The sequence below is a fragment of the Momordica charantia genome (genome assembly GCF_013281855.1).
Source record: "Momordica charantia cultivar OHB3-1 chromosome 10 unlocalized genomic scaffold, Mcharantia_2.0 BLBB01000010.1, whole genome shotgun sequence".
Classification (NCBI taxonomy): Eukaryota; Viridiplantae; Streptophyta; class Magnoliopsida; order Cucurbitales; family Cucurbitaceae; genus Momordica; species Momordica charantia.
In genome coordinates, this window is record NW_028275158.1 from 5676951 (window position 1) to 5701743 (window position 24793).

The window sequence follows — 24793 nt, forward strand, 5'->3', positions numbered from 1 at the left end:
TACTACATGCCACACAATGTTTTGCTCCTAGGCTCCACCACCTGCATAGGATACTTATCATGAGTGTGACAAAAGTTGTATTGGGATTCAGAGGTGGGAAACTTGTAAACGAAGAACCACAAATATCTTTATTCAAACTTTCTTAAAATAATCTTAAATTAGGTTAAATTATCAATTTGGTACGTATAAACGAGCTTAGTTTTAATGTGAATCTATAGTTTTAAAAATTTCAATTAATTTAGTTCATAGTTCATATAATTTGAATTGAGTTTCAGTTTTATCCTTATCGTTCTAAAAACTCCAATATAGTCTCTATAATTGGGTTAAACTTGACAAAATCATGCACAAACTATCCTTACCCACTCGAAATAATCCTAACTCATGTTCTCATTTATTTTTTACTCAATTATAGAATCTAATATACATAGCCAGACATAAAACACCCACCCATTATAGTAATTGCACAGGTAAAATATAGACTATTTGTGATGTTTTAGCAAACCCCATAAGAATCAAATTGTCCCTAGGAACTCATTGAAAACAAAATTCGAACAGGATCGATCGAGAATATTATGTTAAGGATAACGGTACCATCGTACCTTAAATGGTATGATATCGAGACTTTACTTTTTGTTTCACCCAAAAAGCCTCTCGGAGATAATTGTCCTTACCTATGTATCATGGATCATTATCTCCACGTGGGATTTGTTTGCACCCTTGCAACCCAAACATATATGAAAAACTAGGTACATGCAGGTCCCATCAACTCTTTCTATAAGCTCACAGGCAGCCAGTTCTTCATCACTTGAAATTTGATTCCTTTCAGATCTTTCAGGAAACAGATGCCGGGTGACAACATGGGGAAATCTCATTTCATTGTTGGTTTTATGGCATTTTATGCTTTGTTTTCAATGTTCGCCCACAAACCCACGGCAGAAGCTGATGACCAGAATCGCAAGGTACATATTACCCATGAAGTTGGCCCATATTCTACATTAAAAAATTTTACCAATTCCATCACTTGATAATTATCTCTTCAGGTTCACATCGTTTATTTGGGAGGAAAGCAACACGAAGATACTAAATTGACAACTAAGTCTCACCATGAATTATTGGCCACTGTATTGGGAAGGTAATTAATCTTGGGCTCAAAATTTTTATGAAAAAAAGTAGTGTTAATTATATTATGATATTTGATAATGAAGCAAGGAGAAGTCGTGGGAATCAATGGTGTACAGCTATAGACATGGCTTTTCCGGGTTTGCAGCAAGCTTACCAAGTCTCAGGCTCAAAAGCTAGCTGGTATATATATATATATATATATATATATATATATATATATATATATATATATATAAATTATAATTTTGTTCTTTAAACTTCCAAAATTTTAGTTTCTATATTTTAAAATAAAATTTAATAGGTCTAAAAAGTTGATGATAAGTTTAAGTTGTGTCTATCTAATCAATCAATTTATCAAAATGAGTTTAGTTCAATGATAATTTGTACATATTTTCAATCAAAAGATCGTGAGTTCGATCTCCACCAGGTATTAAAAAAATCTAATCAACTTATTTTATATATATTTGTATTAGGTGGTGTAAGAGCATTAAATTAATAACAATAATGAATTAAAACAATATTGAAATTTTAAGGAGTCTATATTAGAATCTAATTCAAGCATTGGGTATAATAATTCTAAAAGCTCGTAGATTTATTAAAAACTGTATTAAGAACTAAATAGGAAACTAAACTTATACTTTAATGTACCTAACTAAAACAAACAATTTCTTCTGGTACCAACGAATGGAAACTTCAGAAATGGCGGTTGTGGTTCGTGTTCTTCCAAATTCGCTTTACAAAATGCAGACTACAAGAAGTTGGGATTTCCTGGGCCTCTCAACTTCTCGCTCTCAATCCTCCAACCTTCTTCATCGCAGTAAAATGGGGGAAGATGTCATTATAGGCGTCGTTGATTCAGGTACAAAAACAAATTACTTTTGTCCTTATTCAATACCTATTCTATTTCTATCTCGACCCCATTTAAAAAATTGAATGTATCATTATTATTTTTTAAAAAAAAATTGTAAAATCTAAATGTTTTTTTTTTTATTTATTTTTAATAATCAGGAATCTGGCCGGATTCGGAAGCTTTTGGAGATGAAGGACTGGGGCCGGTGCCATCACGATGGAAAGGCAAGTGCAGGAGCAGAATTCAACTCCACAAACTGCAACAGAAAAATCATAGGCGCGCGTTGGTACAATAAAGGCTTCATCGCCGACTTCGGGCGCGAGGCACTGGCGAACGAGTACTTATCCGCAAGAGACTTAAGCGGACACGGAACCCACGCCGCCAGCACAGCCGCAGCCTCCTTGGTGCCGGACGTCAGCTACGGGGGCCTCGGCGCCGGCACGGTGAGGGGCGGCGCACCACGCGCGCGCTTGGCCATATACAAGGCATTGTGGTCGGCGACGGGGATAGGGTCGACGGCGGACATATTGAAGGCCATTGACGAGGCCATTCACAATGGCGTGGATGTGCTGTCTCTGTCGCTGGCGGGTGGGCTGCCTATTTTTCCCGAGTTCAGCGAGGAGAGCGGGGTTGCGATTGGGTCGTTTCATGCCATCGCGAGGGGCATTTCTGTGGTGTGTGCGGGTGGGAATGATGGCCCCAATAAGCAGACCATTGTCAACACTGCGCCTTGGATTTTCACCGTGGCTGCCTCTACAATGGATAGGGCTTTTCTTTCCTCCATTACTCTTGGAGATAATGCCAATTATTTGGTAAGCCCGTGTGAACTCAACCTAACTCTCAGGTTGGATATAATTTAGATGCCTGCTGGTAAATAGATATATTTTTACTTGCCACTATTTTTTTTTTGGAAAAAGATCACTTCATTATATATGGAGAACATACAACAAAAGAGGGAAGATTAAATAAAAGCTCTCCAATTTAGAGAAATTATAGAAGGATCATGATTACAAAATAAAAAGATTTTGATGAACAAAGAGATGCACATAGAATAATGTCTTCCCAGATGTTGGTCAAAGATTTTCTTTATCTAAAAATATGCGACTGTTTCCTCTCGAGCCAAAATCCATGATTCTTCTAGGCGAGAAAGACCAAATTTCATGATCCCCGTCCCATGCTTCAAAATCAGATAAATCTTTCCTGTTAGAAAGAGCATAAAATATGGGAAAAAGCAGGTAAAGAGGGCCTTTTTCCAGTCCAATTAGAAAAGGTTATCTCTTCCGTTGCCAATCCGCCACTGAATATGATTGCTGAAAGAATCTTTCTGTTTCAGAATATAGAACCAGGGGGATTTTGAACTTTCATATCTACTATATGAATGTATAATATCAAAAGCCTTAGTAGAGTATTTAGGAAATATAAGAGAAAACCAGAGACTATCTTTTTCAGTTAAATACCTCCATATCCATTTACTGAGAAGGGCCGAATTTGTAGCTGCAATGTTCCCAATGTCGAGGCCTTCACTGTCTTTTGGCACGGTGACAATATCCCAGCGGACTAAGTGGGAACTTTTGGAATTTTCACCCTCTCCCCATAGAAAATTACGCATCAATCTCTCTATATTTTTACACGCTGCTATAGGGACTTTGAAGACAGATAAGTAATAAATAGGGAGGTTACTTGCCACTATTAAACAATTGACACTGAAATAAGATAAATGCATGAAGAAATGTTAAGGATAAGGGACCACACTCGTGAGGTTTCGTTTTTGGTATCACCAAATAAAGACCTCATTTCCTTGGAGATTGTGTACTTAGCGTATATATCTAAGATCTTCCATTTCCTTAACTAATGTGAGATTTCGATTGTATTTCAAATTATTCTCACTTCAATCAAAAGATCATCGGTGAGATTTGATCCCACATTTAGCAAGAAGAAGTAAAAAAATATAACGAATAGTTGTCAAATTAAAAGGTTGTTGAAAGATGCCCACTTGATGAAGTTTATGGCTTTTTTTTCTTTTTCTGTATAGGGCCAAAGTTTGTTCTCTGCCAAAAAGGACGTTGCCGGCAATTTGGTGTGTTCCACGACCGGAAGGTTGGTTTTCATGAAAATTTTTGGGATAAGACATAAGTGCTTATGATTCTTCAGAAAATTACAACTCTTTATTTTATTTTTTTATTTATTAGTGTCTGGGTCAATTTAAGAAATAGATATAATATAGGGGTAGTTACAAATATGACAAAAAAATTTAAGGAAATAACGAATTTAGCCTCTACATTTTAGATTTGCAAATATAGCAAAAATTTTAGGAAAAACGAAGGTCCAATAATAAAATGTCAAATTTACCCTCGTAGCATTGATATACCATTGATATAGCGCGCGCATATATATACATATATACACACATATACTTGATATACATTTGATTTACTACTGATATATTATTGATATAACTATGAGATCTACTAATATATCTTCTTATATAATTATATTATTTACTATTTATTGATTTACCACTAATATATGTATAATATATTATTGATATGCCTTTGATATACCACTGATATAATACTGATATACAGTTGATTTACTTTTGATATATCTATGATATTTACCAATATAACTTTTAATATGGTTTACTACTGATACACGTATGATATAACTATGATTTCTACTGATATAAATTTTTATATGATTATATAATTTACCATTGATTTACCATGCTGATATAACACTTATATATCTGTGATATATACTTGATATGTTTTAAGTTACCACTTATATAACTATGATATGTACTAATATAACTTCTCATATGATTATATGATTTAACACTTGTATAACTTTGATACATCCATGATATATACTTAATACGTCTCTAATTTACCATTGATATAACCATGATATCTAACATTGATGAATCTGTGATCTATATCTGATGTATATCAGTGGCACAGATGAACATAAAATGTACATCAGAGATACATCGAATATATATCATATAAGATATGTATAGGTATATCATTACAAATATATTTAGTATATCATAAATTAGAGATACATTAGATGTATATTAGATGTATAATACGTACATCTGATGTATATCAGAGATAGATCGGATGTACATCAGATGTAGATAAGAAGTATATCAGAGATATATCGGGCGTATATCAGATATACATCCATTGGGCTTATATCAGATATACATTAGGTGTGTACCAGATATCACAAGGGTAAAACTGGAATAATAAAAATTTCGAAAATAAAAATTCAAATATTTTGTCATATTTACAAAATAGAAGAGTGGTTGACATTTTTGTAAATATATATAAAAGTTTAGGTGCCCAATACAATTTTCCTATAATATAATATAATATTGTAGGTTGGTAGTTAGATTTGAAATCACTGTCTCTAAATTCTTTTGAATATTTTTAGCGTCTTTTGGACCAATGACTGGCTGAAGATGGTTATGGATTTATCTTTCTTAATTATAGATTTTTTTAATGGTAATAAACAGGAGAATCTACTTATATCAATAGCCCAAGTTGCATCCCATTTTAATATCCAAGAGCATTTTTTTTTGTTGGTTGTCAGTTTTAGTGATTTAACTTTTGAATAGAAATTATTTTCTACTTTTATTAGTTGTTGAGGGTGGTGATGCAGGTTATGTTCATGCGATGGGATTTCGGGTAATGGCATTCTCTGGTTCTATGCTTCGATAAATTAGCGAATGCGGCGACTACATTAACAGCAGTTGCAGCGGTGGAAGCAGCAAACGGGATTGGGATAATCGTGGCCGGCCAACACGACGACATCTTGTTTCCATGTGGTCAAGCTCATCACTTTCCATGCATCGTAGTAGATCCTGACGTGGCCACTAAAATTTTTTACTACGCCTCGGACGCCACGTATGATGAACAAACACATTTTTCCTCCTAATCTAATAATGGAATAATATTGATCACTCAATTTTTGTTTGCAAACTTAAATGAATGTGGTATGTGGTATATATGGTAAGGTAATTAGTTCTGTTTTTGATTTTGTTGTTTGATCTTGTGAAGTAATCCACGGTGAGGGTGGGGCGCGCAACAACGTCGTGGGGAAGCATATGTCAACCAACATAGCAGTTTTCTCATCTAGAGGTCCTAATTCTGCTTCTCCCGCAATTCTCAAGGTACCTTCTTTATCATCCATATTATTTATGTGCCTAAGATTATAGTAATAAAAGTTAGGCCCTTCACTTTTATTGAAGAGTCTCTAGCTAGTTCCTAAACTTCTAATGAATTTCAATTATACCCATTTTTCTTTCATATATATATATATATCCTTTAATTTTCCTTTTAATTTTGATTTTAATATAAGGTCCTACCCTAAAAGAAAGAATATTTTATATACTTAAAGTGTCAGTATTCATCTGTGTGATCACCCCTAAAATTTTAACCGTTTTGTTTAGAAAATCTCTTTTTCTATATTCTTACTTCCCCTAAAAAATTTAATATTAATCAACAAAATGATAAGCAATAACCATTAAACAGTAATTTTATTTATTTATTTTTAATAATGTTTCGTTGTAAACTTATTCAAAATATATATCAACCCCAAATTATTTATATGAAAACGAAAAATTATAGGTCCACGACCACCTATGCCACCTTACACTTCCTCAATTGCCTTGCTGGCATCATGTCTGTTCGATCTACGATTTTTCAAACATTTTTATTTGAAATAGTTTATATTCCCGACAAAAAACTAAGACATTTAATAAATTTTGATCGGTGTTGGTGAGCAGCCATACATAGCCGCGCCTGGATCCAACATTCTAGCTGCCATTTCACGGCACCACATCTTCAGCGTCAAAGAGTTCGCGTTCGATTCAGGAACTTCCATGGCCACACCTCATATCTCTGGCATTGTGGCTCTCCTTAAATCCGTGCATCCCACTTGGTCACCCGCCGCCATTAAATCAGCCCTCATCACCACTGGTAATTAACATCCATTCCAATTTTATGATGCTCATGAACTTTAGAATTACCACCCTTTTTAAAATGCAGCACAAGAAAAAGACCACTGGGGGCGCCCATTTTGGCTGATGGCTCTCCTCCCAAGTTGGCCGACCCATTTGACTACGGCGGCGGATTGGTGAACCCCAACGCCGCTGCAGACCCAGGTCTAATCTACGATCTAGCCATTGTAGACTATGTCAAGTACTACCTGTGCGGCATGGGGTATAAGACCTCACATATTTCTCAATTAATGCAGCAGAAAACAGAGTGCCCGTCACAGAGGTTATCGGTGTCGGATTTGCCGAGCATTACAGTACCAGCTCTAAGAAACTCCACCACCGTGACTCGTACGGTGACGAATGTGGGAAATTCGAGCTCGGTGTACAGGGCAGTGATCCGAGCCCCATCAGGGACGAGGGTGAGTGTGGAGCCCCAGGTGCCGGTGTTCAACCCCGAAGTGAAGAAGATTTTGTTCAAGGTTACCATTTCTGATGCGCTCCATATGAATTACGGCTACTCTTTTTGAAACTTAATTTGGAGCGATGGAGTGCATCTCGTCAAAACTCCCTTGTCTGTTCAAACTGATCTCCTTTGACCCTGCGTCACCATAATATGACTGGAGGAATTAAATAATATATATATGAAAGAAGTGGTTATTGTCTTGTTATGTTAACGAGTGGAATTAAATAATGTAAAACTTAATCTCAGTATTACTCAATCCAATATCAATCTGATTACTAATTCATCGGCCACAACTATGAACTGTACTGATGAACTGTAACAGTTGAAGATAACTTGTAAAGAAAGAAGAAAGAATCGACACCAGAAATTATAGTGGTTAGATCCAAATTGATCTATGATGTTTAATAAAAGTATAAGGAACAGAGTACAGCTCAGAGAATACCATCTCTAAATCAAATATCGAATAACAATGCACTCTCAAGATAATTAAACGTAACAGGGATTTCTCCACACTACTAGGTTTTTGTGACATAATAAACAGGAAAAAAAACGTTGAAACTTATAAAAAATGTCACCATAGGTAAAAAACGAATTTTTGGAGTTAAAAAAATGGTGTTTTTCGGATTTTTTTTCATAATATTTTTTAACCGTCACGAAACGTTGGATGAAAACTATGTTTCTGGTGATGATTTTTTAACGTCAATGTTTGGGGATAAAAATACCCTGGACACGTGGAGGACGCTCATTGGTGTTTAAAAAATAAAAGAAGTATTACAGGTCCACCTCAAACTGTCCGAGGAGACTGGATTCGCCCATAAACAAGGCTATGTGTAAAAAGCCCTGGTTTGACCTAGAAGGGTTCGATCTGCTCAAACTCGACAGGTTTGACATGAAAAAGACAAAGGTAACTGTCGGTCGTGAGCACTGTCGGACCCGCCACCTATAAATAGAGGGTCTCATTTCACAGTCAGGTATTGAATCTCACCTCGAACTTAATATTGAGTCCGACCTGAACAGACTTGAGCATCGGAGAGTTTGCCCTTGTGTGCAGGTTCACTCTTGAAGTCACGTCGAGTCGGGGACCGAGTTCGAGCTTGGTTCGTTAAATAACATTGTGCAATTCTTTGCATAAACAGTCACAAAAGGGTGAGGTGCATTTTTGGCCGGAAAAGACAACCTTTTCCGTACTTTTTTTTAAACTTTTTGTGAAGTTTTTTTAACCATCTCAAAAATTTGGAAAAAAACATGTTTACCATGACGTTTAAAAAACATCACGAAAGGGAGAGACACGCGTTTTTGGCGGAAAAAGATGGAGTTGTCCATGTTACTGACTTTTCGTGATACTTTTTAAAGGTTATATGAAAACTTGAAAAACTAGATTTTTCATGACGTTTAAGAGGCACGTTTTGATAGGAAGAGACGGAGCTTTTCGAATTTTGAAAACTATCATGACATTTAAAAAATGTCACAAAAAGATAAAGACACGTTTTTGGAGTGAAAAAACAAAGTATTTTGGAAATTTTGGATTTTCGTGATGTTTTTTAAAAGTCATGAAAAGTTGAAAACTACATTTTTCGCGTGGTGCGTTTTTTTTTGTCGGAAAAGAGTTTTTTTTAAAAGATTTTTTACCTTTAGTGGAGTTTTTTAAACATTATAAAAGTTGGAAATTACATTTTTTGTGACATTTAAGGTGAGATGCATTTTTTGCGCGAAAATACGTAACTTTCTGGATATTTTTTCTTTTCGTGATGTTCAAGTGAAGCTATTTTTTGGCGGGAAAACATGAAGACTTACGAAATCGCTATCATTGGGGATGTTTTTTAAACGTCTCGAAATGGTGAGTTGTGTTTTTGGCGAAAAAATATTTATCTATTTATGTTCACTTTTTGTTGTCAATTTATGAAAATTTTTAAACGTCACGAAAAGTAAATATGAAACAACATATATTTGCAGATGCAAAATTTTTGGTACTTTATACGATTTTTTAATGTCACAAAAGGTCATAAAATTTCGGGATTTCATGGCAATTAAAAGAACGTCACGAAAGGTTTCATGACAATTTTTCCATTTTCAAATACTTTATTTCTTTATTTAGATCTTTTTGTTTGTGGATTTTTTGAGTTTTTCTTGTATTATGGGGTTCTTAATGAATTTTTGTTGGTTTGCTTAGCTTCAAATCAGTCCCCTATATGTCTTCCGGCCTATCTTTAATGTCATATGTTTTCATCGTAAACTACTGTTGATCAAGAATTTGACCAAGCCCATGAAGGTCGATAACGATGAACTGACTCTCTGGATGAGCTGAGACGAATGCAAGTGAATGTCCTGCAAAACAAAGCAAGGACTCCGATGCTCAAGTCAGTAGTTGGCCGATTTATACTCTAGAGAGAATATAATTACACGTACTTGAAAATGAGGTGGGAGGTCTCTATTTATAGGTTAAGTTTCTGATAGGACTTCATACAGGCTTCTAACGACTCTCCGACATCTTGAGAATCGTGACGTATTGTTGTGGACTCTGTTAGAGGTTTGTACATATTGAAGCTAACTCAGACGATCGAGGTATGATCAGTTGTTGGTCGACTCAGTTGGTATCTCAGACGGTCAAGGTATGAGACTAAGGTCAGCTAAGCATGAAATGTACTGCGATTTCCAGTAGTTTGACTCGATCTCCACAAAATTCCGAGCTGTCGTCACTTTTGTATATGAGTCGGGTGTGAATCATTATGCTGACTCATCGCTGTTGAGGCTATCAATGTACATTGAATTAAGTTTTTAATTTATATCTTCAAGTTCTTCTTTACTATGATTTTTTGTTATATTTCGTGCTTAAGTTATTTAATTTTAATTTTGTTCGGGTTAGTTTATGTAAATTAAATTTCTAGATTTTATGAAAGGGATTTAAATTCAAATTTTGATTTAAATATTAACCCAAAATAGTTGAAATTTTTATTTTTTTACTCTTTCATTATATCTATATATTTTGAAAGCAAAATTATTTATAGATTTTTTTCCTCCAATAAAAAAAATTTAATTAAAGCTTAAAAATTGAAAAAATTTTGGAGAAAAGAAATTAGTATTTTTTAATTGAATTTATAAATTAGAAAACAAAGAGAGAATTTAAAACCTTCATCTATCCCTCGTGTTTTCATCCAAGCTCTCCCCTGAGCATGTCCATCTACCTTCACCTTCACCTGGCGGAGGTAGCTTGCTTCTCTTCTCGTAGGCTACCAACACATGTGACATAAATAAGGAAGGCTACCAGCACATGTGACACAAATAAGTGGGAGAGACAGAATTCGAATCTATGTTGAAAAACTTCAAATGATTCACAGTGTGTCGCTTTTGACCATTCGGCCACTCTCCCCTTCTCGGACCGAGGTCTCCCGGCGTCCAGCTCTTCTGGAGAGGTCTAGTCTGATTTGAGAAGTGTTAATTCGGTTTGTCTTGACTTCATTCAAGAACGTCGCTGCCCCTAGAATCTCGAGATCAATGTCCCACCGAGGGAAAGAGTTTGAGCTTGATGCGCCTAAACCTCGAACCATCTTGACCTCAGTTAAGTCCGGGAAGCCGCTTACCGTCCGTCCACTCATCCCGCTAAGAAAGAAGAAGATCGAGACCATTTTTTTTTAGACAAAGGACTTGACTTCTATCAGGTCAGCGTCGAGGAAGAATACCCCTTCAGTCACAATGGTGTGGGGCGTCAGAGGTTGTTGCCTCATGGCCAACTCGAAGGGGCTGAAGTTCAAGGTAGAGCTTTTTGGTTGTTAAGTTATTGCAGTGCACGCCCACCAAAATTTCTATCTCCCTGATCGCGCTGGCCATCATCCATCTCGCCCAATATCGTTACTCAACCCGCTGACAGTGGCAACAACTTAAGTCCGACGAGACTTGCAGCTACACTGCTTCTCTATTATTAACGATTAACAGGTTCTTTCTCCCTCTATTTCTTTTGGGTTTTCTGCCTCCATCTATTTCAGGTATCTCTTTCCTCCATCTCTGATTTCGTCAGAGCTTAGAGTTAGGGCTTGACAAAATCAAATTAGGGCAAAAAAGGGGTTGTTGGTTGGGTGAGAAGTTTTTTTTTTTTTTTGTCTAGAAATGAAAATGGAAATTAAGCACGAGGAATATAGAAAGGGGATGGAAAGAATAGATGAGGGATAGTAAAGAGTTTCCCAAAAAAGTACGCAAATGAAGGGGAAGATACGACAAAGCAGATGAATGATTTAGAAAGAAAAGTAGAGTTAATAAAAGAATGGAAGGGATGAAGTTTTGTTGTACAATTGGGAAATTAAAAGAAAAGTGGAGAAAAAGCCAGACAATTAGTGCACTTTAAGTCCAACTCCAATTGTTAACTTTTTTTTGTCATTAGTTTTTGCTAACTTCACTTTACTCTTTGTTTGTCCCAAACATGGACACAGACCAAAAGCTTCATCACACACTCCATGATTTCTAAGGACTCGTTTGATAACGTTTCTGTTTCTTTATTTTTAACGAAAAATATTTTATGTATAGTTCAAAATACATATAGGACATTAAGGAAACGACATTTTTGGTTGAAAGTGGTTTAATTTTGATTTTAGAGACATATTATTGAACGATGATTTGAGTTTAGTTTCGTTCAATGTGATTCTCAAACTTTTGAGTTTCCAATCGTAGCCTTTTAAGATAAGATCCATTTATTTTGGAACTATTGCAGCCTTTAAAACAAGACTCCTTAATTTGATGCACATACATGAAAATTGAAAACATAAGCATCAATCAAACAACTTATTATTTAACTTGATCTCTCGAATTTATTCTAAAGAAGGTGACAAATGATGCATCCTTTATTGTACATAAGATTCATAATTGAATCAAATGTAATAAAGAGTTTATTGGAAAGGAAAACATTAAACAAAAGCAACATGGATATAGATCTATATTGTAAGTAAATCTATTTCCTTTATGAAAAATCTACGAAGACAATGAACTAGTATAAATGCAAATTACAATAACAAATCCTCTTGAAGAATTCTTTTACTTCCCTTTGTTTTCAATCCTTCTTCCAAAAGTAAACGAAAATTGTAACACTTGGATATAATCATTTTACCTCCAAGATTTGCCTTTCTGCAACAGTCAGTCAATAAGGCACTCACTTCTACAGTGCTAAGGAAATTAGCTAATCTTAACGTGATAATGCTTAGAGAAATCTGGACATCTTAGAATCTAAAACAATACCAATAAGATTTCACTTACGTCTATCCGTCCATACAAAGTCAAATTGGAATACCTTAGCTTGTAGAAGAACATATACAAGAAAAAGCATTAAGTATTCTCAAGAGACTACACATGTAATTAATCTTTATCTTTAGTGAAACTTGAAAGCCTATAGAAAATAGGACATGATCCAATTGAAATGATAAAGATATATAAATTTTGGTACATTCTTTTATTTTCTCTACTTTCGGTGAAATTACAAGTAAATCCAGCTGCCAAATTTGTATATATATATTTTTGCTTACACAACGTTGGAGTTCAAGGTTTTACATATCGATGAATTCTCACTCTTGTTGGACATGTTTTTTTGGACTTTAGGCTGCCTTATATTATCCTACTCATTTAAACTCACTCCTAACAAAACAGAAAAAACTTGTAAGTTGCTATTATCTATTTCCTTGGTCATCCATTTTAATGTATAGTAGTTATAAACATCCAATTAATATGAATATTGAAAATTTCTGGTAGGATTAGTAGTTTTGTCGGAGGTATTATTTTGAAGTTCTTAATTCAGTTTATATTCAGCGCATACGTGGTAACCCATTATGTTTCTATTTGAATTATATATTTTGTATGTATAATAGGATTTCACAATCATGTCTTATATTCGAACACTACACCCACCCCCTTCCCCCACCATAGTCTAAAATGTGCTCATTTGAATTATATGTGTACACATTTTGTTTTAATGTTATTGTTTATGTCAAATTTGTGAGAATTTTGGAGTAATGAACTTTTGGAGTTTGTTGTAAACATGGTAGAGATAGATGTTGATGGCTTTTTAGAATTTGTTTTAACTGTCATAGTCATTTGAAAGCTCTATTCTATTTTTCATATTTCATATTTGAGAGTTCAATTCTAACTTGTCAAGTAATATTCCTAGATTGTCCATGATTGCTAATGTGTAATAGGTATTGGTACATATAAGGTTAAGAATTATATGTTTCACTGGTATAATTGAGTTTTACTATCATATTTGATTTAAAACACCCTGAATTGCAAATAACGAGTGACCCCCAACCCCCCAAAACAATTATAAGTTGTAGTTGAAGGATGAAGTTGTTATAGGAGGTAACATCGAACAATATACTTCTAAATGTTGTTTATGTGTTTATGTCTGATTTTATGTTTTGATGTAGTCTTAACGTGAGACGAGTTAACTCTCGCGTGACAAACTTGAATATCCATGCTTCACAAAAGTTCTATAATTTTTTTAGCTATTTTATTTATTTATTCAACTATTACTTCAAATTCTGGGGAACCAAATTTTCTTTGTCCCGGCATCTCCCTGCATCCTCCACGACCCAACCGCGCCACCGTCTAGTTCTGAGCTATTTAGAAGAGTGTAGACTATCTCTATAGACTAACACGAGTCCTTTCAGCATGCGTTATCCAAAGATTGCTTCAATCCAAGCACGCTTAACTTTGGAGTTCATACGATTGAGTTATTGAAAAGGAAGGTGCACCTTATCAGTGTAGGTAGTGACTATCATTTCTTTTAAGCCTTTCTTGACTATTCCTCCATGATCTTAGGATCCCTCTCATTCAGATGTGATATCGGTTCATTCATGTATCCATTCTTTCTACTCGAGCGTCACAACTACATGAATATATTAATATGGTATTAGAGCTCATCACTCAAACCAACATCCAATCCTACATTAAAAAGATAAATGACTCCCTGCAAAGTAAAATTCTTATAGTGTTTATTAGACTTTGGAATCCCCTTTAATTTCATTTTGGGGAGTGAAGTACTCCCCTGCATAGCCAATAGTAATTTGATTTTAGTGAGATTGTTTTCTAAATTATAGTCAATTAATTAGAGCATGGTAAAAAAAAAAAACATCTTCAACCAAAAGATTTAGAGGTTGGAATCATTGGCCTGTCAAGAATTTTATGTTTGGCACAAATGCATATAAATATTTGGGGTATGGCAAAAACATTTTGCAAAATATAGTAAAATATTAAAAAAAAATGGAGTCCCAAGTAAGTAAATCTCAAAATTACTCTTTATTTAGCCAAAAAAAAAAAAACACGGAGGTCCAGTAGCCTAGACGTGTGAGATGTTGGGTTCAATTTCCCTCAGATTTCCCATGTCTGATATATACTTGATATACCTATATTTATCATTGATATATCACTGATATACCACTGATGTAACACTTAAATAACTATGATATTTACTAATATAATTTCTTATATTTTTATATGGTTTACTATTTATTGATTTACCATTGATATATATGTCTGATACATACTTGATAAACCTCATATACACAACTGATATATAACTGATATACCACTAATATAATAGATATCTACTAATATAACTTTTTATATGATTATATGATTTACCATTTATTGATTTACTACTTATACATATTTGATATACTGTTTATATACTACTGATGTACTACTGTATATAATTGATTTACTTCTGATATGATTATATGATTTACCATTGATATATCGCTGATATATGTCTGATATATACTTGATATACATTTGATTTACCACTGATATAACTTTTTATATGATCATATGATTTATCATTTAATTGATTTACTACTGATATACCAGTAATACATAACTCATGTATACTTGATATACGTTGGATGTACTATTGATATACAATTGATAGACTTCTGATATAATTAGAATATCTACTGGAATAACTTATGATATCATTATATGATATACCATTGATTTAACCATTGATATACGTATGATATATCCTTAATATACCTCTGTTTTACCACTGATATTTCTCTGATATAACTACGATATCTATTGATATAGTTTTAATGCCCATAAAATTCTCTCTTTCGATAGACTCAGAGCACAAATCTGCTAAGTTCTAAATTTGATATCAGTTATAGTAACTAATCAATATCAATATAACATAAATAGTAGTGATAATCAATCAACCTAGATGATATTGGTATATCGATGCCAATTGGAGGCTGTGTGTGCATTTTGTTGGGGTATGGTGATGATTAAAGACACATCCTCAATTGGTTCTTCATCCTGATCTTGGTCCAAGAGGGACAAAATTTGGTTGTATGATTATTAGTGTTTCAATTCTAGGCCTTCTTCACTTATCATGTATTCATTAATTTGGGTATCATTGTTTTGCTTTGAGATCTTTTCAAATAGATCGATTTAGATACGCACAGGATGTATGTGCAAAGGTGAAGAGAAAACAAAAATAAAGAGAGAGAATGGAGGATGAGGAGCCTTAACAGAGGGAGCCAACAAAAAAACACAGAGTTGTGGTAAAAATTTAATGGAAAATTGAAGCCCGTAGATATTTTATTGCATTTGAATGTGGCCAACACAACAAAAAAGTGTCCAACTTATATATATATAATTTATACTGATCAACAAATAGAAACGATAAACTACAATTTAAAACTCTGAAATTTTTGAAAAATTGAATCCTAGATTGTGAATCAGAATTCCAACAAAGAAGAAGAAACTCAACTTTCACGAATCTACTGAAGATGGCGAACTAGAAAGAACAAACGCGAAAGAGAAAGATGTGTTGAAGAAGAATCAATTAAATGAAGGAGAATTGTGCGAGATCTGCTGAAGACCCGAAAGAAGAAGAAATTAAATGAAGAAGAATCAATTGTGAATGAAGAAGAACCTGAAAGCTAATGTTGTGAACGAAAATAAGAAAGAGCGTGAAGAAGAAAGACCGCAAAGAATGACCTAAATGCGAATAAGGAGATTACAATGAGATCTGGAACAAAGGATAAAATTGGAATTCGAATATAATAATTATGATATAATTTTGTCATATTTGCAAATTAAAAAAGAGGGTGACATTTGTTTAAATATGACAAAGAATTTTGCCACCCAATACAATTTCTTACAATTTCTCTAAATATTTTTAAGTCTGAACTTTGTCATAGGCATGAATTTACATGTCAACTTAAGCATGACTCAATTGTTTAAATCATTAAAAGTTCGTGAATTCGAATCTCTATATCCATATGGTGTTGTACTAAAAAAATATCAACTTGTACCTTACTCGGGGGCACGTGCCCTCTGGTCCTTTCGTGAATCCACCTGCTTTGGAATCAATCTCTTTGTTGAAATCAAAAAAATAAAATTTTTCTAGACCTACAATATAAAAGTTTTAGGCTTCCTCTTCGAACAATTTTGACCGTGTAAAAAAAGCACGTTTTTTTAAGAAAGCTTTAGACCCTGTCAAGAATAACCAATCTATCTATAATTCTCTCTAATAAACATTCTATCTTGGAGATGATATAAATTTCTTGGTCAATATAGGTGTTAAACATAAAATAATATTCTTTTATATATAAATCTGTCTTTAATATTATCAACTTTCTGCATTCTCTTCAATTCAGCCATCATACATCTCTGTCATCTCCCCACATGATTCAATGTCCCACGAAGATAAATTATTATTAAATTAGACCACTAAACGGTAAACTCCAAAGGAAGGATGGCAAATTAAAATAAAGTTGCTCAAGAAAATTCATTTATACAACAGATCGAACCTAAAATATTACCATTTGTGTCTCATTCAACGCGAGAAAGTCCAATATGTTAACCACTTTCCATATTTAAAATTACTCAAAACTAGCTCAATACTGATATCAAACCACAATTTAATCAATTTTAAACACGAGATAATTAGCGATCAAATTCAAATTCGTGACTCTTTGACTTTGTGATATAGCAGACTTTCATGTTTGGTCAACTTTGGCCTGAGTAAAAGGTCTATTAAGGATAACGATATCCTAACTATTTTTACAATGGTATGATATTTGTCTATTTTAGACATAATTTTCATCGGCCGCTTTACTTTTGGTTTCACCAAAATGCCTCATATTGAAGGAACTAAATAAATTTTGTAAACCCTATAGAAGAAGAATGTCCTAATCTATATATCCAAGATCTTTCTTTTATTTAGCCAATGCGAGACTTTAGTCGCATTTCCAACCGTCTTATACCAATAGATATAGTTATAAAATTTTATCGTGTTTAAAAGGACGTGAGACATTTTTCGTACCCTAAAAAACTTCACGGTCTTAGGACTCTTCAATGTTTTGTCCCTAAGCTCCACCATTCACAATACGATACGTATCAAGAATGGACCAAAGTTGGATTGGGGTTAATAGAGATGGAGAAACTAAAACCACAATCATTCAAACTTTCTTAATATAATTTAAGATTAAGTTATCAATTTGGTGTTGAGGTTAGTTTTAATGTGGGTCCCATAGTATTAAAAATTTAAATTTAGTAGTGACGTGTATTGAGATTAGATTTAATTTGATCCCCATAATTTTAAAAGTTTCAATCCTAATTTCTACAGTTGGGTTAAACTTCAGAAATGGTAAATACCTCGAGAATCTACTCCTTTTCTTTGTCGTCATGTAAATAAGAAACATGAAAATATCGTAAGTTCTGCACTGGTGATTAGGTCTGGACGATTTGTGATGTTTGAACAAACCTAGAATAATCAAATTCTACAATAGGGATTCATGGAAAAAAAAATTTGGACAGGATCAATCGAGAATATTAGAATATTAATTACCAAATGGGTATGCAGTCCCATTAACTCTTTCTATAAAAACCAAACAACATATATGTTTCTATCCATGATCTACCTCACAGCCAATCGGTTCTCTCCAACTAGTTTCTATTTCTTCATCACTTGAAATTTGATTCCTTTCAAATCTTTCAGAAAACAGAGGCCGGGTGACAACATGGGGAAATCTCATTTCATTGTTGGTTTTATGGCATTTTATGCTTTGTTTTCACTGTTCGCCTTCAAACCCATGGCAGAAGCTGATGATCAAAATCGCAAGGTACCATAACTTCCCATCACGCCCCATTATATCTTTATTGCACTTTTTGTGGAATTTAGCTAGATTTTAAAGAAGTTGCACCTATTGTATGCATTAAATTTTACCAAATTCCGTCACTTGATAATTATCTCTTCAGGTTCACATCGTTTATTTAGGAGAAAGGCAACACGAAGATACTAAATTGACAACTGAGTCTCACCATGAAATGTTGGCCACTGTATTGGGAAGGTAATTAATCTACGCTCAGAATTTTTTTAATAGAAAAAAAGGTTTAGTGTTAATTATATTATGATATTTGATAATGAAGCAAGGAGAAGTCGTGGGAATCAATGGTGTACAGTTATAGACATGGCTTTTCTGGGTTTGCAGCCAAGCTTACCAATTCTCAGGCTCGAGAGCTAGCTGGTAAATATACTAATATAAATGTAAACCTAAGGAATTTTAGAAGAAACTTCCAAAAGTTGTCTATTTAGACTCACTTTTTAAAATATTGTGTTAATTATAATATTAGTTATTAAAAAATTTATAATTATTCAACTTCCAATTTTGTATGGTGAACTAATTCAGGTTCATATATTTGATGATAGTGTTACGACGTTAAATCAACGAAATTAATTAATAACAATTGATTGAATTAAAACAATATCAAAATTTTCCAGAAACAATACCCACATAATTATGAAAGATTATATATTTATTAAAATCCAGAAAATTAAAGAAGTAAACTTATAATATTTAACCTACATTACTAACACAAACAATTTGTGGTGGCACGACTAATGAATTGCACTTCAGAAATGGCGGGTGTGGTTCGAGTTCTTCCAAGCACGATTTACAAAATGCAGACTACAAGAAGTTGGAATTTCCTTGGCCTCTCATCTTCTCCCTCTCAATCCTCCAACCTTCTTCATCGCAGTAAAATGGGCGAAGATGTAATTATAGGCGTCCTAGATACAGGTACTAACTCTCCCTCCTTCGAAACAAAAGAACGGAGAACCTATTTCTCAAATTGACTACTCATATTTTCATTTAAAGAGGGTCATGACAAGATAGGTTCTCACCAGTCAAAGTATTTTCACGAAACAAATTAGATAGAAAATTGTGAAGTTTAATTTTTATTTGAATTAGGAATCTGGCCGGAGTCGGAAGCTTTCAGAGATGAAGGAATGGGGTGGGTGCCATCAAGATGGAAAGGCAAGTGCGTGTCAGGAGAAGCATTCAACTCCACAAACTGCAACAGAAAAATCATAGGCGCGCGTTGGTACAATAAAGGCTTCATTGCTGACATTGGGCAGGCGGCACTGGCGAACGAGTACTCATCCGCAAGGGACTTCAACGGACACGGAACGCACACCGCCAGCACAGCCGCAGGCTCTTTTGTGCCGAACGTGAACTACCAGGGCCTCGGCGCCGGCACGGTGCGGGGCGGCTCCCCACGCTCGCGCTTGGCCATATACAAGGTTTTGTGGTCGGGCAGTGGGGGAGGGAGCGGATCGACGGCGGACATATTGAAGGCGATCGACGAGGCGATTAACGACGGCGTGGATGTGCTGTCTCTGTCGCTGGGGAGTGGTGTGCCTTTGTTTCCTGAGTATAGCCAAAATGATGGAATTGCAATTGGGGCGTTTCATGCAACTGCGAGGGGCATTACTGTGGTGTGTTCGGGTGGGAATGATGGCCCCAATAAGCAGACCATTCTCAACACTGCGCCCTGGATTTTCACTGTGGCTGCCTCTACAATTGATAGAGCTTTTCTTGCTCCCGTTACTCTTGGAGATAACACCACTCATTTGGTATGCCTATATATATATATTTGAAACTAAGTATTTTTCCTAAATGAACTTGTATCGGAATTAAGGTTAATTTGTATTAAAATTAGTTTATGGTTTTTTTTTTTTTTTTGATAGGGCCAAAGCTTCTTTGCCGGCAAAAATGACATTGTTGGCAAGTTGGTGTGTTCGGCCACTGGAAGGTTGGTTTTCATCAACATTCTTCTTTTTTTCATATGAAATACTTGGTTCTTTCTTAATAATGGGAGTTAATTCCTCCTTATAATCATTAAATATATAAGACTGAGAGAAAAGAATGTAAAAATAATTTTTTTTAAAAAATAATGAGTATCGTGATAAAGAGGAAGTTGCTCTTACTCGTAGGGAGCCCATTATTTTTCTTTTTCAGCTGTTTAATTCAAGAAAATTGGAAATTAATTAATTAGAAATTATAAGAAAACAATGTATATAGTTTTAAACGATCTTATTTGAATTATTCTTTCTCATTAGTCATGAAGTTTGAAAAGTAATTATTTTGGTTGTTTGGGTGGTCTGATTGCAGGTTGTGTTCATGCAATGACATTTTGGGGAACGACACTTCTCTGAGTGGAAACATAGTTCTGTGCTTCAATAAATTAGCAGATGCCGAGACGACAGGAAAAGCGGTTGCGGCGGTGAGACAAGCAAATGGGAGTGGGATAATCGTGGCTGGCCAACACGACGACATCTTGTTCCCATGTGGTGCTGACTTTCCATGCATCGTACTAGATCCTGATGTTGGTACTAAATTTTTTCACTACCTCTTGGACACCAGGTAATTTAATTAATTCATCATTTTAATACTAAATGAATGTGTTATAGCAACGTAAATTTTGTTTTTGATTTCGTATTGTGTGATTTTGTGAAGTAATGCAACGGTGAGGATAGGGCGTGCAAGAACCATCGTGGGGAAGCCTATATCAACCAATGTAGCTTTTTTCTCATCTAGAGGTCCTAATTCTGCCTCTCCCGCAATTCTAAAGGTATATTTTTCTTTTCTTTTGATTCCAATAAGTTCCACCATTATAATAGTTAAATTGATTTTGAGATACGTGTTGGAGAGCAGCCGGATATAGCAGCGCCAGGGTCCAACATTCTAGCTGCCATTTCACCGCACAATGGCTTTAGTGACAAAGGGTTCGCATTCCTATCAGGAACTTCCATGGCCGCACCTCATATCTCTGGCATTGTGGCTCTCCTTAAATCCTTGCATCCCACTTGGTCACCCGCCGCCATTAGATCAGCCATCAGCACCACTGGTAATACATACATTTCACTTTTATATAATAAAAGAGAAGAATTTAAAAATGGTTAACCACCGTTTTCATTTTCACAATTCAGCACGGGTAAAAGGCCCTTCAGGGGCGCCCATTTTGGCTGAGAGCTCTCCTCCCAAGCTGGCCGACCCATTTGACTACGGCAGCGGATTGGTGAACCCCAACGCCGCCGCAGACCCAGGTCTCATCTACGATCTAGCCATTGAAGACTATGTCAAATACTACCTGTGCGGGATGGGGTATAAGAATTCAGACATTTCTCAACTAACAGAGCAGAAAACAGAGTGCCTGTCACAGAGGTCTTCCGTGTTGGATTTGAATTTGCCCAGCATTACAGTACCAGCTCTCAGAAACTCCACCACAGTGACTCGGACGGTGACGAATGTGGGAAATTCGAGCTCGGTGTACAGGGCAGTGATCCGGGCCCCATATGGCACGAAGGTGAATGTGGAGCCTTCGATGTTGGCATTTAACCCCAAAGTGAAGAAGATTTCGTTTAAGGTTACCATTTCCGCTTCGATCCATAGGAACTATGGGTATTCTTTTGGAAGCCTAATTTGGAGCGATGGAGTGCATCACGTCAAAATTCCCTTGTCTGTTCGAACTGATCTTCTTTGATATTTTGTGGTGTGTGTCTACATCATTATGATTTTTTCTTACACGTATTTTCCTATGTACACATGCTATTTATTATGTACGAATAAAATGATTATTGTCTATTTATTATTAATTATGTATGAATAAAATGATTATAATCATATTTATGTTGTACCATTCTTCCCTTGATTAATTACGAATCTATTGAACCTCGCTGTGGAATAAATTGTCAATTCTCGCTCATTGAATAAAATGTCAATTTTAGGTGGAATCCAGATTCGAACTTGATTAAAAGTGTGCAATATAAATTTAGGTTAGTGATAATTGGTACCTTCTCCGATCCGATCGACCACGTAATCATTAAAGTGATAGATATAATGACACTGAACCCGTTAGAGTTGAAATTAAATGTTTAAGAGTCCTTTTTTTGGAATACAATAAATTATGAATTCATGGCTGGATTACAATAAATTATGAATTCAACCCGTTGATGTAAACTTACCATTTTTCTTTTTTTCTTTCTTTTTTAAATTGTAAAGTTACTAATTCAATAACCAATTAGAAACTTTAATATTTACTAAAATTTATCTCTAATTTTCAACTTTTTAGAAATATAAAATATTTAATAGCTATTCTTATTTCTCATTAATAGGTTTCTTAAAATCATATAAGAATTTTAGAAACAATAAAATTAAAATTAAGTTTATGTTATTTCTAATTTTTTAAAAAATATAAATAAAAGTCTTATTTTATCATAATAAATATTTAATTTTAAAATTTAATATTTTCATATTAAGTACACTTTTCATTTTTGAAATATATTAATAAAAACACACTTTTAATTTTTGAAGAACGAAAAACAAAAAATAGTCATCAATATAGCAAAATGTCACTCCAACGTTTCAATGGAATGGAAACTCGTTTTTCCAGAAAGGCAACGATAAATCGTCGACCACTGAATTTATAGGCGACATATGGTAAAATTGAAAAAATGAAGCAAAAAGAATTATGGATTAGTACATAGATAGTCTATTTAGAAATCATAATTATGTGAACGGATGGAAAAGTATAGAATTTACACTTTTTTGAAACAATCCATAATTAGATGGTACCCATAACATAAATTACTAGTCTATCCTTAGGATCTATCTCAACATTAAATAATTATTAAAATTTACAATTGTTAAATTAGGGGTCAAATCCCTTGAAATGTGCTAATCATACTTTCCAAAATTAAAAAATCCTAAAACCCAAAAACCCATCCATTTTCGAAACTCACCCCTTTCTTCTTCATTGTTTTTCTTTTCTCCTGCGACCGTCGATTTTCCTTCCTCCGACCTTCCGTTCCTCTTCTCCGACCCCATCTGCCTTCCTCTCCAGCCGGCTCCACTTTTCTTAGTCGGCTCCGCTTTTCTTTGTCGTAAGAGCATTTCATCTCCGGCCGCCTTCGAAAAGAGATTTCTGTTGGTTCTTATTCTCCGGTCGTTTATGCCGGCCTTCGTCTCCGGCTAACGTTTGCCTGCCTTCATCTCCGACCACCTCCATTTTTTCAGTAGCCAAAGCAGTTCATCTCCAGATTGAAAGGTTTGCATTCCAACGGATGTTTTCAATTTCTAATTTGGTGTGAAATATTGTATATGTGAGGATATATCGTATAGTGATTTGATTAGGATATATGAATATACATATATATACTATAGTGATTTTAAATGTATATATATGGATTTATAAGTGGATATAACTCAACTTTTATACAAGATATATGTTTATCGAGACGATGTTTCTTATGATAATAATTTATGGAATTAGATCTTTTATATTTAAAAAAACTAATAACTATAATAAATATAAATACAATAAATAAAAGTAAAATCAGAACTAAAATCAGAAATCTAAAACTGTAAAATTAGAAAAATTAACATTTGCGTAAACAAATTTCTAAAACACCATTAGAAGACATTCTCCCGAACAATTATACTTTTAGAGGGCCAATTTAAGCCCAGAAGCCCAATACCTGTAAGCCCATTGAAGTGATACAAAGAGTTGGCATAAGAGAGTATATTTATAGACATGTTTTCTTCTACATGATTTAGTCGATGCGGGACAAAATTCTTTTATTTATTAATTTCAAAATTTATTAAACTTTAATTTTTTGATTCAAATCATTTCCATTAATTTTATCGACTCATAATTTTAGATATGATGGTTAAAAGTTATCAGTTATATATATAACATAACTAAGATACAATTAAAGTTTTGTTTACTAATTCAAACAAATTTCATAAATTTCTACAGTTTCCATGATTTTCTCGAAATTTCCATCGACATCGACATTTCGAGCTTTGGTCGTAACTAATTTACTTTGATATACTTCAAACTAGGTAAATAAGTTGTAACTGATATACCTTGATGTATTATATTCTATACTAGGTGTTTATGCAAAAACAATGAGTGAGGTATGATCTGGTCAATGTATGATCGTTCGGAGAGCTTGAGTGTCCATGGAAAGGAATGACCAGCTCAGAGGTCAAAGTAGGCTGACTGTAATGAAGCTCGAAGACCATAATGT

The 24793-nt window shown here is 34.4% G+C and overlaps 2 protein-coding genes, 1 long non-coding RNA gene and 1 pseudogene across 4 annotated transcripts; 3 read left to right on the forward strand and 1 right to left on the reverse strand.

Annotated features, from left to right (window-relative positions):
• The first annotated feature begins 760 nt into the window (after positions 1-760).
• On the forward strand, positions 761-7651 carry LOC148208441 (subtilisin-like protease SBT3.4; annotated as a pseudogene). The gene is made up of 10 exons (XR_015788559.1): positions 761-959; positions 1041-1132; positions 1206-1302; positions 1820-1981; positions 2131-2784; positions 4005-4069; positions 5639-5883; positions 6037-6149; positions 6765-6957; positions 7027-7651. The product of XR_015788559.1 is annotated as a subtilisin-like protease SBT3.4 (transcript).
• On the reverse strand, positions 2917-3993 carry LOC148208442 (uncharacterized). Its single transcript, XR_015788560.1, has 2 exons — positions 3430-3993; positions 2917-3149 (listed from the first exon to the last, which is right to left on the reverse strand). It is a non-coding gene; the product is annotated as an uncharacterized LOC148208442 (long non-coding RNA).
• On the forward strand, positions 5964-7651 carry LOC148208443 (Subtilisin-like serine endopeptidase family protein). Its single transcript, XM_088118722.1, is given in 4 exon segments — positions 5964-5979; positions 6037-6149; positions 6765-6957; positions 6999-7651. Coding segments are annotated over 4 exon segments (897 nt in total). The 3' UTR covers positions 7574-7651.
• Positions 7652-18440: 10789 nt separating this feature from the next.
• Positions 18441-22315, forward strand: LOC148208444 (subtilisin-like protease SBT3.6). Its single transcript, XM_088118723.1, has 10 exons — positions 18441-18542; positions 18679-18770; positions 18850-18947; positions 19338-19499; positions 19671-20335; positions 20450-20514; positions 20874-21125; positions 21219-21333; positions 21417-21609; positions 21692-22315. Exons 1-10 carry the CDS (start codon positions 18441-18443, stop codon positions 22243-22245), a joined length of 2298 nt encoding a protein of 765 aa, XP_087974849.1. The 3' UTR covers positions 22246-22315.
• Positions 22316-24793: the final 2478 nt, after the last annotated feature.

Bases quoted from the DNA above. Each gene is read 5' to 3' on its own strand.
- LOC148208444 (XM_088118723.1), top strand. From the start codon at position 18,441: ATGGGGAAATCTCATTTCATTGTTGGTTTTATGGCATTTTATGCTTTG. The intron at 18,771-18,849 runs GTAATTAATCTA...TTGATAATGAAG, and splicing joins TTGGCCACTGTATTGGGAAG to CAAGGAGAAGTCGTGGGAAT. The intron at 21,334-21,416 runs GTATATTTTTCT...GTTGGAGAGCAG, and splicing joins CCTCTCCCGCAATTCTAAAG to CCGGATATAGCAGCGCCAGG.